We start from the raw sequence: 16,064 nt of genomic DNA, 5'->3' as shown, positions 1-16,064 counted from the left end.
TCTGAAAAAAAAAATTGTGGAGCACATTGATGAGCTGACAAGCGAACAGGCAAGCGAAGCATCATGAAGAACTACTATGACAACAGGAAAACAAAAAATTTGTCAACTATACACTACAAGAAAGACCAGAACAACAAAACACACGTACTATCAGTGTAAGTGATACTTGTGCATGGGACATGCAGTTCTCATGTGTAAAGACTGCCTTGGGTGTGACAGTTGAAGCAAGGCTTATTTTTCTGGCAGAGTTCTAGTGGTATTTGCATTGTAGTAACACAGGAATTTATTTCTGATGTTGTCTTTTCGGTTTTGCAAGGAAGTACACCGCTGAAAATGAATGAAAACATGATGTCTACTCTAAATACGCAAAGTCTGGCAAGTGCTAAGGGCCTGAGTTCAATCCCTGGTTCTGCAAATAAATAAAAAAATAAATACGCAATGCATATTAAGACTTTAGTAATTCATTTTATTGATTTTTATGTTCCTGTTTACACACTGCATAACATAATAGAACCTCCTGAAAAAACAGCAAGACCACTGAAATGTCAAATATGTCCCCAAGAAAGGCCAGGAAAGCAAAAACCACGTGAAGTCAGTATCAGGGACACGTGCGTGCACGTGCTGCTGTCACATGTGCAGACTGCCTTAGGTGTGATCACTGACGTAAAGATTCTTTTTTCGTAGCGTGCTCTTGGAATTTTCACTGTAGTGCATATGGGAATTTATTTCTGATGTTTTCTTTTAGACTGTATACACCAAAAACCATTTGATATTGAAAATTTGGATGTTTTTTTATAAGCATCAAAAAATATTACAGGACCGGGGATATAGCTCAGTAGCACAGTGCCTAACTAGCAAGCATAAGGTCCTGAGTTTGATCCCTGGAGCTAAACAAACAAACAAATAAATATTACAGTATTTATGAAAAGCTCAATCTTTATTTATATTTTTCTGTTAAGTACTCATAATCAATATAATAAAATTCACAAAATGTAATTGATAATACATCAACAGAAATATTCTAAAAATAAACACCTTGATGAAAAAATGAGTCTTTTGCTCCAAGGGATTGACTATCAGTATTAACATCACAGTAATATTAAATCAGATGGCTCATTAGTTGTGCGGCCCGGAACCCCGTCCATGACTGAGCCTGTTTCCTGAATTGTAATGTATCACTAATAGTACCTGCAAAGCATCCCGTGAGGTGAGCCTCTGACTGCACCTATTTCTTTTCTTTTTCTTTTTCTTTCTTTCTTTTTCATTCCTGAAGACTGAACCCAGGGCCTTCACATAGAGTTACATCTCCAGACCTTTTAAATTTCTTTTCGAGACAGACTGGGGTTGCCCAGGCCGGGTTAACACCTGCATTCCTCAGCATCCCACAGTGTTGGGCTCACTGGCACAGGCCACCATGCCTGGTCTGACTACACATTTTAAAAAAATGATCAGGGAGGTGGGGGAGATGGCTCAGTAGAATAAGCGCTTCCCTGGCAAGTGCAAGGGCCTGAGTTCAATACCCGGTTCTGCAAATCAATCAATCAATATGAAAAAGGATCAGGATAGTGACTGGCAATTTGCACTACCCAATGGGACAAGGACAAGGCCCGGGAAGGAAAGAACCGCAGCCCCGCCAGGCCTCCATCTGTTCCTCCAGTGTGGGTACCTGGTGGGCCACCAGCCAAGGGTTTGTCTGCTGGGCTTGGGGACAGCCAGAATGACAGAGCTACCAGGATGCAGAGCTCAGACAGTTCCTCAGCAGGCAGCACCGCCGACTGTGGCTTGGAGGGGCCCCTGGTCCCGTTTTGCAGAGCTTCCTGATACCCGACTTCTTTCCTTCTTTGGGCCTTGAACAGGGCACACTTGTCTCTCACTTCTCCTCTTGGCTTCTTGACCTGATCACCCGTGGTACCATGGGCTCCTCAGGGGGTGCTTGTCCTGGCTCTCCACACTAGGCAGCACAGACACGGCCTCCTCCAGGCCAGCACAGATGAAGGATGCTTGGAGCAGGCAGTGGGGAAGGCCTCAGGGAAGGCCTCCAGGGCACTCTCTAGAGATTTCTTACTATCCTGGAAATCCAACTGGCTAGGCAACCAGGAGCCCTGGGGCTGCTCAGTGCTGCAGATAAGGAGTGACAGGAAGACTGACAGGAAGGGCTGTTGCAGGTCTGTGCGTGCAGCTGGGGTGTTGAGCCTGACCTGTGCTCAGACTCTGTGGGAGGGCTAAAGGAAGAGAGGGCAGAGTGTAGATCAAAGGTGTTTCATACTAATGAGCGATCTCTGTTCTTGGAGCTCTGGAGGACACAGGGCCATCTGCTCTAAACAGAGCTGCTGCAGGCAAACCTCAGGCTGTGTCCACCCCCTCAGGGGCTGTTGGAAATCCAGACCCATTACCCTCATCCTGGGGGCAGAAATGTGCTTTCCACATCTCTCCCCGCTTTGCTTTATTTATCCTTGCCTTAGGAGAGTCACGAAACCTGGATGCCTCTGAACTGGGCCCCCCAACAACCACACTGTTCCTGGGCCTCTGGGATGTGTGTTCTGCTGTTGGGGCTTTGAAAGTAGTCTGGCAGACTCCTCCAGAATCCCTAAGGATCACAATCAGGGTACCACCCCTTCCCTCAGAGGGGCCTTCCTCCTCTGAGCTTGACCACTCAGCCCATCCCAGGAGAGGGGAGCCATGGTGAGGTCAGATTCCAGAGAGGAGGCCCTCAGTCCTCACAGCTGGGCCCCCATCTCTCAGGCCTGGGAGAGATGGAGACAGGGAGGGCTGAGCGGCCCTGCCAGGCTTGGAGGGGGTAGGCTGGAGACAGACCGGCAGGGAGGGTGTGGGCTAAAGACAGCCAGGTCTGCTGCGTTGGGAGGGGGTGGCAGGGACTGGAGGGTGGGGGAGGGGCCGCGGGGAAGTAGGCCTCCCTCCGGCATTCCGAGCTGAGTTGCTAAGCCACTGGTTCCTGGAATATATAAAACAAGATTGGGGACTCTAAGGTCCTTGAAGATACCTTCCAGATGAGTTGGCCAAACTGCTGGATGCCTGCATTTCTAGCTCCAGGCTCGTTCTGCTGGTGAGGATCCCTGGCTAGCAAGGCGGAGAGCCCCTGCCCCTGGAGTTTGGATTGCTGCTCAGAGATCCAGTGGTCACAGAGGAAAGAGCCCGCACAGGAGCACACATCTGAGGTAACAAGATCTCAAGCTATAACCGAAAGACCTTAAAAGAAATGGCTTTGACACTCCCAAGCCTGCCTGTGGCCCTCTGACCTCCCTGGTTCCCTGTGCAATCCTGGGCGTCCCTTGGCCAGCTCTCTGGGAACAGAGCTGGTTCTGAGGTTCTTGGGTTTTGTTAGAATCTACGTGGGGTCCTGAAATGCTTGACTCCAGGGGCCTGAGCCTCATAGCTCTCTGGGGGGCTCTTTTCTTTCTTTTTTCTTTTTCTTTTCTGGCAGTACCTGGGATTGAACTCGGGCCCTTGCACTTGCCAGGCAAGCACTTATTCTACTGAGCTATCTTCCCAGCCCCTCTTTTTTTCTAAAAGCATCCCTGGACTGGCTTCCAAGAAAGGGACCTTGAAACTCTATGAAACAAGGACTTATCCGTGGCTGGACAGTTCTAATGCAAAAAACCAGACAGCTGGGGGTCAGTGACTGTGACAAAATCTCCCTGTCTCTGTGCCAGCAGAGCATTTGCCCCAGGAGAGCACACGTGTTTGGGACATATGGCTGTTGCCACAGAAAAAGTTTATATACGTGGGCCATCCCTTCTCTCTGAAAACCCATGGAAGGGACCGGGACTCAGTATAGGGTGTGGAAGGGTTGGGAGAGTCAGGTCCAGAACTGACCCATGAGGGGGTTCCTCATTGGGGGAAGGAGAGCAGGGAGTGCCATAGCGTGCGTGGGGGAGCAGGAAGGCAAAGTCGCAGCACGCCCAGTGGGATTGTCTGCAGGGATGTCCCTGCCAGATGTCCTCTGGGGTCACGCAGGTCCTGCAGTGCCCTGTGCGTTTGTCTTGGCTCTGGCGGCTGCTCATTTCACCTGATTCATGTGTTTCCTTTTCCCCAGACCCGCGTCATGCCGTGGACCCCGTTGCTGCTGCTCCTGACTCTGCTGAGCTGGAGTGGGGCCGGCCCCTCGCAACAGGAGAGGGTCCCTTTCTTAGGACTCACTCCTCAAAGAGCCTGGGGGAGTGGCGGCAGCAATTCCACGGCATCACCTTGTGAGGGGCTCCCCTCCGCGGGAGCCATGGCCTGGACTGTGGCGAACCTCAGCCTGGAGCACCTGCCCCGCTGCCTGCCAAACGCGCTGCAAAGCCTCGATGGCAGCCACAACCTGCTGCACGCCCTGAGTGGGACTGAGCTCAGCCATCTGCCCGAGCTGCAGGAGCTCACGGTGCACCACAACCGCATCTCCACGCTGAGCTGGGGTCCCGGCTGGCCTACCCAGCTGCGCGTGCTGGACCTCAGCCACAATCAGCTGGACCAGCTGAAGCCGTGCGCCGGGCCCACCCTGCGTGGTCTGCGCGTACTGGAGCTCTCTGGGAACCCGCTGCGGGCGCTGCCGCCTCGTGCCTTCGTCTGCTTTCCTGCGCTGCAGCGGCTCAACCTCTCCTACACCGAGCTGGGCCTCAGTGCACAAGGGGGAATCGCGCTGGAGGCGTTCGCAGGAGAGGCTGGCAAAGCCCTGGCCACTCTCAGGGTTCTGGATCTCAGCGGCACGCAGCTCCAGCAAAGTGAGTGTGAGACTTAAAAAGCCAGGCTGTGCTATTCCTGGGCTGAGCAGGGTGTCTCATTAGCAGCAGGGTTCAAAAAGCCCACCAACTCCTCTGCCCCAGCAAGCGAGCCTGGCTCCAAGCTCCACGCCACAGGCTCCAATCTTTGCAACTTCAGATGTGGGAACTATTAAGATTTCCAATTTATACGATGAGGAAACCAAGCTGCTGAAGGTAGAATGATTGAGCCGAGGTCCCACAGGTAAATCCTCGTCTATTCTGGGTCCAGAATTTAAAATTTTAGCCACTGCATTGTGCCTCCCCGCACGGGCTTCTGGAGTGCAGGATCTCTCTGAGGCTGATTCAGGGATGGATGAACACTGGCGATGAGAGTGCAGTTCATGTTAAGGAAGTAGCCATGGGCCCCAGAGGGATTCCTTGATGATGTGGCTAAGATTGTGTCTGGGTACTAGATCATTCTAACAGGGCCCAGGAGGAAGGTGGGGGCAGGTGTTCCCACAGTTGGGGTGCTGACCTTGATTCAGGAGGGCTGTTTTTAAGGAATATCTTAGTGTCTATAATCATCTGTTCCCTCAGAGACAGAAAAAAGAGCGAGTATGGGTGCACAGAGGGTGGGGCAGGCTCCAGTTATCCCCCAGAGCCACACAGTTGGGCCTCTGGCCTCCCCAACCCTTGCCTCAGATTCCTGACCTTCCTCAAAACTGCCACTCCCTGGAGCCTTCCAAGCGAAGCCTGATTACTGTACTTGTGGAATTTCACCAGATGTCGGGCAACCGTGGGCTCGGAGACGACATCCTAGCTCTGAGTCACCCAGTCCCTTCTCAGATGCATGGCCTCAGGCCCGTGTTGGCTGGAAGATAGGAAAGAACGGTCATCTATGAGGGTCCTTCCAGCTGAGGGCCCCAAAGCTTCAGACTGCCACACTCGGCAGCAGCCTTCTGCATGGCACCTGCCACTCGTGTTTCCTGCCTGCCATGCTTGTCCCTGGGTTGGTGCCTGTGTAATGGGCAGTGTCCGCTCTGTGTTCCAGTTGAATCTGAGTGGATGGGAGACCTGCCGAGCCTCACACAGCTCCATCTGCGGAAGATGCCGCGGCTGAGGACCCTGGAGGGAGACATTTTCAGGATGACCCCCAACCTGCGCCAGCTGCATTGCCAGGACTCCCCCGCGCTGACTTCCATCCGCACACCCCTCTTTGAGGACACCCCCTCTCTGCAGGTCCTTCTGTTGCACAAGTGAGTGTTTCCACACCACATCTTAATCCCATAACTCTTGTTTACACTATGTCAAATTTTATAGAAGAAACTGACCTTAATTTGTTTTTCCTCACGGCTTTTCTAAGTTTTCTCTGGGGTTTAGTTCATCCTCATTCTTTGGATGATGTTTTAGGCAGGTCCCAGATGGCCCACACAGCCAACAGTTCAGTCCAGTCCAGAGCAGTAGTAAAGCTCCCAGCTCTTAGGTATTTAACATTTTTTTAAAGCCTGAGCTGGGATATTTGCAGTGGAAAGAGGGGATAGAGGCATCAGGCCTCCATCCCATCATGCACTGCAGGGGCTGGGAAGGAAAGGTATGCTGGTGAAAAGCTCCCACTTGCAAGTGGGATCGCAGGTAGGTGCCTCCAGCTTGGTGGGTGAACACTGTGTCCCTGACCCACTGTCATGCCCAGGAGCAACCACTGGCTGTACTTCTGACGGGAGGGGAAGTGGGATCCCAGTCCACCATCTTCCCTGGAAAAGTGGGTATCTTTGACTTATGGCCAATCCCACAGTAGTCACTTTCCTCTTTTCTCTGCTAGCTCTGGCCAGCATTTGACCTTTAGATTTCTCACATGAGTCAAAGTCTTTGTATCCCCAAGTTCTAAGGGACATCAGTAGCCCCAGGTCACTGTCACTTGGCTCAAAGATTGAAGAGCTTCGCTTAGCATCTTAATTCTCCCACATTGGGATTAGTGGTGGGACTTCCCAAGAGGTCTTCACCACCCAGCCTCTTCTGCCTTCTGAGCCCTCCACTCAGCACTCAGAGGCTGGCGATGGGTCAGCAAGGCCTCCTTCAGTCTCTTCCATGGCCTCACAGGAGCTCTAGCACCTTACTTGAGGAGAGGGGCCCCCTCACCACCTCCCTGTGCTCAGTCTTCTATAGTCTGTTGAGCCTGAGCCTGAAACAGCCCTGTTTTGAACACCCTGTCATGTTAATAGACTTTCCTGTCATTAGCCATGTGTAAATTATTAGAGACAGAAACAGCATTGAACCTGTATCTATTGTGAAATCTTGCCCTGTTCAACCCACTTGTTGAGAATGTCATTGTCTCCTGATCTGCCACCCATGGTCCATTAAGATAGCGCTATGAAATACAAAAGCCCAGAAGAGCCATGCAGGTCACACTGTGTCCAACTATTGTGACTGGCCAAAAAACCCCAGAGTCCAGTGGCAGGTCTTGTTGGTTCTATTCTGCTTGATGTAGACAGTAAAGATGGAATTATTTTTCCAAAAGAATGGGCAGTTATTCAGAGCCAACACAGACCCGTTCACCTGCGCTTTCCTTCACGCTACAGTAGATAGCTCCAGGAGTGTGAGCAAAGGGCTTTGTGTCTCTTGCTCTGGTGCCATCTCTGAGCTTGATAAAAATCTAGGAACTGTATAAAGTGCCAGAATGCAAGCATCATAAAGCTTATTTTTCTGTAAAATAGCTATGCCAGTGCTGCACTTGAGAACTTTTCATGAGAGAAAGGGGGACAGCATGTGGAGAGCGCTTAACGCAGTTTCTGGCACCTCGCAGGTGCCCTAGAGAGTTAATGTAGATGGGGGTGATGATGGCATTGTTGCTGATGATAATGGCAATGGTGGCCGTGGTGGTCACGGTGGTGACAGCAATGGTGGTAATGATGACAGCGGTGGGTGGTGGCAGCAATGTTGGGGATGGCAGTGGTGGCAGTGATGGTAATAATGGCAATGTGATGGGTGTGATGGTGAAGATGGTAAAGATGGTGTGGTTATAATAGTGGTGAGGGAGCTGACAAGGACAAGTGGGGTGGTGGTGATGACAAGATGACCTCTGCTTCCAAGGAGCTGCAGCATGGACAGCAATCTGCTAATCATCGTGATACACATGGCAGGTGCTGTGTTACAAGGAAGGCAGATAGACAGATAGACTGTTCCATCAGGCTGGATGAGAAGAACATGACTGAGCCATGGTTCTCAAGATAAGTCCAGGTGGCATATACCTGTAATGCCAGCACTTGGAGGCTGAGGCAGAAAGATTGCCATGAGTTCAAGGCCAGCCTGGCTACACAGTGAGTTGAAGGCCGGGCTGAGCTACATAGTGAGATATTGGAGAGAGAGAGAGAGAGAGAGAGAGAGAGAGAGAGAGAGAGAGAGAGAGAGAGAGATCCAAGATTGGATCTGTGGGTGCAGCCTAAGTTTCCACATGTGACGCACATGCATAGCTGCTGTTCCCAAAGTGATGACTGTCACCTTCTTGCTGGCTGAAGTATTAGAGCAGATGGGACAGGAGAGTCCTTTCTCACTGAGAACATTAGCATCTGCCCCAGAGCACAAGAATGATGAGCCAATCCAGAGAATCATGTGAAAGAAAAGAACGCTTACTGTCTTAAGCCATAAGCTTTGGGGTGTTCTTTCCTTAGCAAGTGCTAGCTGCTGCACATGAGCACAGAGTCTCCCAGAGGCCTAGTGTCGCAGGCCATCAGCTCCAGTCCAGGTGTTGGGTAGAGCTGAGGGGGGCAACACTTGCCTAATGTGACCCTGGATTACACCCCCCAGTGAAAACAAATGCTGCCAATTACTGTCATCAGGCTACAATAACACTGTTTGTGTGGAGATTCACATTTGTAAACAGGTTCATCATCACAGACCCCGTAGACATAACCAGTGGTCACAAGGATTTATTGCTATTTGGTATGAGGGCTGATACTGAGCCATGGTTCTGAAGACAAACTGATGAGCCCCAAGGTCATGAGGGGTCCCACCCAAAGCAACCTCCTCTAACCCCTAAGGGAATGCTTTTTTTCATGGTATACTGTGTGTCTCTCAAACATGGTCAACCTCCTGTAAAAGTCTGACAATGGATTTTCTGTGTGTGATATTCCAGTTGCAACTTGAGCTCCTTCCCTCCTTGGACCAGGAATTCCTCCCAGGTGCTGTCTGTTTCCCTCTATGGCAATCCTCTCACTTGCAGCTGTGAGTTATCCTGGCTCCTGGATAAAAAGAGAACTGTCGTGCGCAGGTAACACTGACAAAGCAGGGGGCTGAGGGGTGAGGGTCAGCCTTCAGGAGCTGGAGTTGCCATGACGGGCTGGACATTTGGACAGTTTTGGGCAGGGCAGCCCATTCCAGCCAGGCTGAAGGGACAAACTACAAGGAGGAGTTCATGGAGGAGCATTAAATTAGACTGGGTCCTGGGGTTGTGCTCCTCTCTCCTCACATTCATTGGCCAGGAGTCTGTAGCTGGGCCCAACTGCAGAGGATGCTGGGAAATATAGTCCAACTGTGCACCCAGTGGGGAAAAAGAAGTGGGTTAAGTGAACAGCTAAGCCTGTCTCTGCCAGAGCATTGCCACATATTATAGGCAAAGAGAACAGGGCTGGCTCATACACAGAGGTGTTTGATTAAACCCATGCCGCTGCTGGAGGGAGAAGGCAAGATCTGTCTTCTCCCTAAATTGTGCTCTTAACTCCAGACCCTGCTGAGGGAGCCTGGCTTCTTCTCCTGGGTCATTCAGACCAAGGCCTGAAGACTTACAAAGCTCTCTCAGGGACAGGACGGAAAGAATTCTCATGAAGGCTGTTGGCTGGAAGAGCTGCTTTTGCAGTGGGGAAGCCACACCCAGCCTGGCTCAGAAGATGGGTGCAGGGGAGCCAGGGACATCTGCGTCCCGAGCACCCTCAGATCAGCCCTGCCAGCTGATTGCCCCTGTTGGCAGACTCCCCAGACGTCCTGATTCTCCTCTCGCCTCCCACCCATGCCCGGCTGGGACATGCAGTCATCTGTACACCTCACACTTTGCTTCTGAAGACAAACACCCTGTCTCTTCATAGTCAGAGTCTCAGGATCCTATTAGGAAAGATGTTGAGGATGCAGTCGGGAGCGGGAGAGCCTGGCTTCACCACACAACCAGCAACTGGCTGTGTGCAGAGTTCAAGTCACTGTCTTTACCACCTCATCTGTAAAATGGGAGTAAAAGCACCTACAGTGTAAGCAGTAAATGATTTGCTTAAGGGTGAAGAGTGGTGCTTAGCACATAGTGAGACCCGGGAGTGCTCTCTAGTATGTGTGTGCTCATGGACACTGTCAGGAAGGAGTTGGGTGAGAACAGAGTGAGGGACTTGGCTCGGACATTCTGGATGCCCTCTCGCTGCACTTAGCCAGGTCGGGTTTAGGCTCTGCTGCTTGCTGGCCATGGTCTTCCGGGCAGCCGCTTTGCCTTTCTGAACTTGTCTCCTTCTCTGCCCAATGGGAGCCATGGAAGGCCCCTCCTGCAAATGCAATGTGTATGGCCGAAATGGTTCTGAGGCTTAGTGGGGAGGGGTGTCCAGCCTACAGCAGCGCTGACACAGACGTCTGCTAATCAGCCAGCTTTCCCTCCAGGGCGGCGGACACGATGTGCACACCGGCTGCAGGGCCCAGGGCCCCCTTCTCAGCACCTCTTCCACTCTCCCAGCTGCTGGGTATGTGCAGGATGGACCACAGCACCACACTCCTGCCTTCACATCTACACTCTTCTGCTGGCTCAGCCTCCACACCAACCTCACCAGGGCCCTCCGCTCCACCTGCCAGAGGCCAGCCAAGTGTCACCGCAGCCTCATCCCACTCCACACCATCCCTCACACAGGATTCCAGGACACACCTTGGCACCTTGGGGGGTACCGTCCCTGCCAGTGCCCACCCTACAGCAGCAGCTCACAGGCCCAGCAGCACTGCATCCAGCACTGTCGGCACCAGCAGGACAGAGCACCTAGGAAAACACACTGTCAGTCTGGTCCCAAAGCCCTGGGTCTCAGCTGCCACCACCTCGCCAGTCACCAAACACCTTAGCCCCATCCCTACTTTAGGGAGCACCACAAGCAGGACTCAACCCAACCAGAGGATACAGCCCACCTCCCGGGCCCCCTACTCCAGTCCTTCAGATGACGAGATTCCAGTCATTCTACTGGATGACAGTGAGGAGGAAGGGATGGAGGGGACCAACGCGGTGAGACTGCCCCACCGTAGCGTCCCCTGCGATTACGACCCATGCAGACACCTGCAGACCCCGTGCGTGGAGCTGCAGAGGCGCTTACACTGTGCCTGTCCTGGCCTCACTATGGAGGACACTGTTCCTGACCTGCCCCGGCTACAGGTGCTGTCGGAGGTGACTGACACGTCGGTGCTCGTCCGCTGGTGCGCCCCCTACTCAGTTGTGCGAGCCTACCAGATCCACTATTCTGTGGAGGGCGAGGTGGGGAGCCATTTGGTGGTGAAGGACATCTATGCTACTGCCCGACAGCACCCTCTGTACGGGCTGTCACCAGGCACCACCTACCGTGTGTGCGTGGTGGCAGCCAATGCCGCAGGCCTGAGCCAAGCATGGGCTGTGGGCTGGAAAAGACCGTGCGCCACTGTCACCACCAAGCCCAGCCTGGTGGCCATCCTGGTGGCATTGGGCGCGGCCTGTGGTCTGCTGCTCACCAGCACCCTGGTGCTGTCTGCGTGCCTCTGCCGGCGGGTCCGGAAGCCATGTGGGCACAACCATGGCGAGTACCTGGTGGCCTTCAAAAACCCTTATCTGCTCCCTTTTGAAAACCCTGGACAAGACTGCAGGCAGAGCCAGGTGCTGGGGCTCTGCCCTGAGGCATCCGTCCCCTGCGCCACACCCACGAGGGAAGAACTGGCGTTGGACAGCGTGGTGAAGCTGCACACCTTCACTTAGCCACTTCCTTCTTCTGTGAAGCTGATTTCCATCTGGAAGGAACAGGGGGCCCCAAACAGCCCTGTTAGTTCCCATTCCGGGAGGCCACCATGGCTCCAGGCCCGCTACATCTGTCCAAGGACCCATGCTTTTCCTTCCTTCTCTGCTGTCCCTGCTGGTTGAGGCCAGGCCACTCCCACTGTTACCCAGCATCCCTTCCTGGTGCTCCTCTGGGGTTCTCACACGCCAGCACTCCACAGGACCCAGCAGCAGAGGACACAGAAGCAGGAAGAGAGAAATCGCACCGCCTGGCCTCCTCTGCCGTACTGCCAACTACAGCCTTGGGTCTTTTCAGGGCAGGTTCACTTGTAGTCCAGGTCTGGCCAAAGGGTGAGGAGGCATTTTGTCCAGGAATTGGCTCCTGAGAACTGGCGGGCAGGGTGCTGCCTCCAGTGGCTGCTCAAGGGAGGCCTTCTGGGTCTATGAGTGGCATTTTAGAATTCAAAAGTATGCTTCAGGCCTCGCAGTGAAAACCAGTCTTTCAGGAAGGTCTGTACAATGCTGTATTTACCCAAGACTGAGTAGACAAAAGCAGTATAAATTCTTTTTAGAAAGCACAAGAAGCTCACTTTCAGGATTGTTATCATTTGATCAGAGTGAAGAAATGAGCAAAAACCGTGCAGATTCTGACTGGAAGCAGAAGCAGTGCTACGCTCCCCAGTTACCAGGGTGTTAGTGGTTTTTCACTTTAATTCAAACTGGGAAAAAAGTGATCCTATGAAATTATGTTTGGGGCCCAATTTCTAGATTTAAATTTTTTATGCTAGCATTTGTTAATCTGCTGTGGCTTACAACAACAGAAACTTTCTGTGTTACAGTTCAGGCCAGAGATCTGGAAGCAAACTACAGTGTGACCAGGCTGGCTCCTCGTGGAGGCTATGAACTGTGCCTCCATTTCCCAGCTTTCACTGGTACCCCCTGGCTTGCAGACTTCAGGCTCATCTGTGTCGCTGTCACCCCAGGGCCTTCTGTCTCCCTCTCCCCACTTAAAAAAAAAAAAAATAATAAAGGCACAGGTCAGTACATGGAACCTTGCCCTGATGGACTGTAACTGCAAAGACCTTATTTCCAAAAAGGGCACATTCACAGGTACTGCGGGTTGGAAGGCTGGAACTCATCTTTTTGGGAGACAAAACAGAACTCACACAGACTTATTTCTATTGTAAGAAAATGTTAAACTTGAGCCCCATGTAGCTTGTTTGCAAGCCACCCTACAGAGTCTTCAGTACATCCAATTCTCACCCTAGCAGAAGTTGTAGGTTCCCAGGCTAATAAAGAACTCAACGCACCCCTTTAAAGTGCAGGTTTGTTGATTCCTGTCAGGGAAAAAAAATTTTCAGGATGAGTCAGTAGAGGCAGGAGGAGGATTAGAGAACACCAGAAGCTGCCAGCACTGGGGTGCCCCGGCCTGTGGCGTCTAAGCCAGCAGAAGGCACACCTCTAAGAGCTGTTCGCAATAGGGGCCACTGCGGTGTCTGCTGTTGTGGTCTTCCAGGTCACAGTGCTGGACGGGCCCCTGGAATGGGGATGGACACAGCATCAGGCTGCCTCCTGCCTTTGCTTCCCAGGCTGGAGGAAGAAGGAAAAGGAATTCACAGGTGAAAGGGAATGGGTAGGGAGCCCTGTGCCCGTGCAGCTGAGAGTGAGTCGCCTAGGTTCACGGGTTTTGGGAGAAGGGAAACATCAGACCACCAACCTGGCTTGTTTTCTGAAATTGCAATTTTCCCTAAAAGAAATTTAAATTCTCAATTTCCTGGATTTTCTGATTTATTTTTCCCCCTGGTGTGTGTGTCTTGTCTTTTTGAGACAATGTCTTATTATATGCAGCTCAGATTGGCCTCAAGCTTAGTCCTGGCTGATCTTAAACTCACAATGATCCCCTGGCTCAGTCTCCCTCCTGAGTGCACCACACTTGTTTTCTTTTATTTTCCTCAACACTACGTACTTCCAGGTGTTTAAAGTTTGGAAAGAGCTTGCGAATATTCTAAGATGTACCCCTATTATCACATATATAACTAAGAGAATTGGATTGATTTAAAATGCCCTAAGATTGAGCTGTGGGGGACTCAGGTCAATAATTTCTGACATTGCCAGTTAAATATAAGACCCAATGCTATTATGGGCTACTGGACTCTTTTAGAATATTTTGCTGAGTTTACACACCTATAATATTCAATAATGGAACTTAGAAAAAATGGGGTATACCGATGAATGTCCATTTTGTATCTGTGTATTCAAAGAGGTTGGGATAGATATATAGTTGCATTCTCTTAATGAATAGAATGATTTGTTCTAATGGTGTTTGTAAATGGGATCACAAGTCCGCATCTTGTACAGCAATTAACCACTAAGAAGAATATATGCAGTGTATTATTTGTTGAAACTGTCCTTCCGATATGATTTGAAACTGTCTCATTGCTATCTGTTTGACAATAAAACTTAAAAAAAATAAATAAAATAAAATAAAATTAAAAAATAAATAAATAAATAAAATAAAATGCCCTAAGAATTGCAAGCACAAAGCCAAAAAAAACCTGATGAATTAAATGTAAATCCCTCATACATGAAATTGAGCTCAACATCTGTAGTAAGATAAGTATATTTTGTGGAGCCACAGAATTGTTTTAGGTCTATATTGCATGAACATACCATTGAACATGGTTAACTTAATACAATTCCTATATGTACAGGAATATTTTTTTGTTTTTTGGTCTTTTTGAGATAGGATCTCACTATGCAGTTCAGGCTGGTCTAGAGGTCACTTTATAGCCCAGGCTGCTTGGAATTTGCAACGATCCTCATGACTCAGCCTTCCCAGTACTGGGATTACAGGAGTGTGCCACCACACTCAGCTTCCAATATATTTTATAAACTGGCAAAATTTGTTTTGTAACAATTCATTATCCAAAAATCTCAGGAAAGTCTGTCCCTGTATCATCAAAACAAACTAAAAAAGAGGAGACTTGGATCATTTTTTTCTAGGTGTTGAGGTGAAAAAATACATAGACTAGTCAGGTGTAGTGGCACACGCCTATAATCCCAGTGCTTGGGAGGCTGAAAACAGGAGGATCACTATGAATCCAATCTGTATAATAAGACCTATACTAAATACATAAATAAAAAATAATCCATGGGTCCAACCCATTAGTCACTCTAAATAGCATCAACATCATGCCATAAATACATACATACATTTATAATTCTTTCCGTAACTACTTTAAATTTTCCTTTTTAAAAGCACACTACTCCCCCCTTCCCCCCAGTGCCAGGCTGCGCAGGGCTGTAGCTTCCTCTGAAGGGAAGTGTGTTGACTTCAAACCACTGACTGGGTTGGGCATGAGTCAGTCCAGGACCAAAGTCCAGTGGGGTTAGAAATGGTCTCCATTTGTTCACAGCTTCTCATAATAGAGTAATTTTTTACTTTGTTCTAATGGGTTGTCTTAAGTTTATTTTTCTGTTTAAAAACAGCTACGTTACTTGATTAAAATACAATTCTAAAAATAAATAAATAAATAAATAAAAGCACACTACTGTAGTGCTGGGCATGGTGGCACATGCTGTCAATCCTGCACCCGGGAGGCTGAGGAAGGCGCATCACTGAGTTCAAGGCCAGCCTAAACTGCGGTGAGAATCTGTCTCAAACAAACAAAATTGGGTGCTCACCCCCAGATCTCTGGGATGGCTCAGCAGTGGCCTTCCACCTCCAGCATCAACACCTCCAGGCTGGCCCCATGCTAAGCAAAGTCAGCCAGTGCCCCAGGCTTCTCCAAGCAGAGATGGCTCAGCTGCCAGTCTCAGAATAAGCCAGAAGCAGCACGCAGTAGAGGACCCACTGAGGCAGGGTGCCTCAGCAAGTCAGAGGCGGTTTCCTGACAACCTCCACGTGACTCAGCCCAGCCCTACAGGGCCTGACTGACAATCCCACACTGAGTCTGACTTGCACCAGGTCACAGCAGGACAGTGGGCAGCCATCGGCCCCCAGTGTGAGGCCCAATGGCTCTGCTACTGTCTTCCCACTACGCATCCTCCCTTCTCCTGCGTATGATGCCACAGCAATAAGGTCTCTAAGTAAGATGGTCCTAAACCAACGATATTCACAACGCTGGTGCAGAGGCCACGTCTGTAGAGACTTCATGGGCTTCAGCAGGGTATCAAGTATGCAACAGGGAAAAGCCCAGGATGAAGGTCCAAGTATTTTTCCAGCACTTTTATTTAACATCTTAACAAAAGAGTCTCCAAAGGTTTAAAAACTTTTGAAAAATATACAGTTTCATATTCTTTACATAACATATGTGTACAGCTTCCAGTATCATAGAAACCCTGCTGTGTTTGAAATGCAGTGACTGTGGAAACAACTTTTGGCTTTTCAGAGAAAAGGC

The 16,064-nt window shown here is 50.3% G+C and overlaps 1 protein-coding gene across 1 annotated transcript; it reads left to right on the top strand.

Moving 5' to 3' along the window:
• The first annotated feature begins 2,986 nt into the window (after positions 1-2,986).
• Positions 2,987-13,559, top strand: Lrrn4 (leucine rich repeat neuronal 4). The gene is made up of 5 exons (XM_004634335.2): positions 2,987-3,176; positions 4,055-4,721; positions 5,752-5,956; positions 8,830-8,964; positions 10,326-13,559. Exons 2-5 carry the CDS (start codon positions 4,064-4,066, stop codon positions 11,644-11,646), a joined length of 2,319 nt encoding a protein of 772 aa, XP_004634392.1. The 5' UTR covers positions 2,987-3,176; positions 4,055-4,063; the 3' UTR covers positions 11,647-13,559.
• Positions 13,560-16,064: the final 2,505 nt, after the last annotated feature.

Source organism: Octodon degus, unplaced genomic scaffold (genome assembly GCF_000260255.1).
Source record: "Octodon degus isolate 3935 unplaced genomic scaffold, OctDeg1.0 scaffold00060, whole genome shotgun sequence".
Taxonomy (NCBI): Eukaryota; Metazoa; Chordata; class Mammalia; order Rodentia; family Octodontidae; genus Octodon; species Octodon degus.
This window is presented reverse-complemented; position numbering and strand designations above follow the sequence as displayed.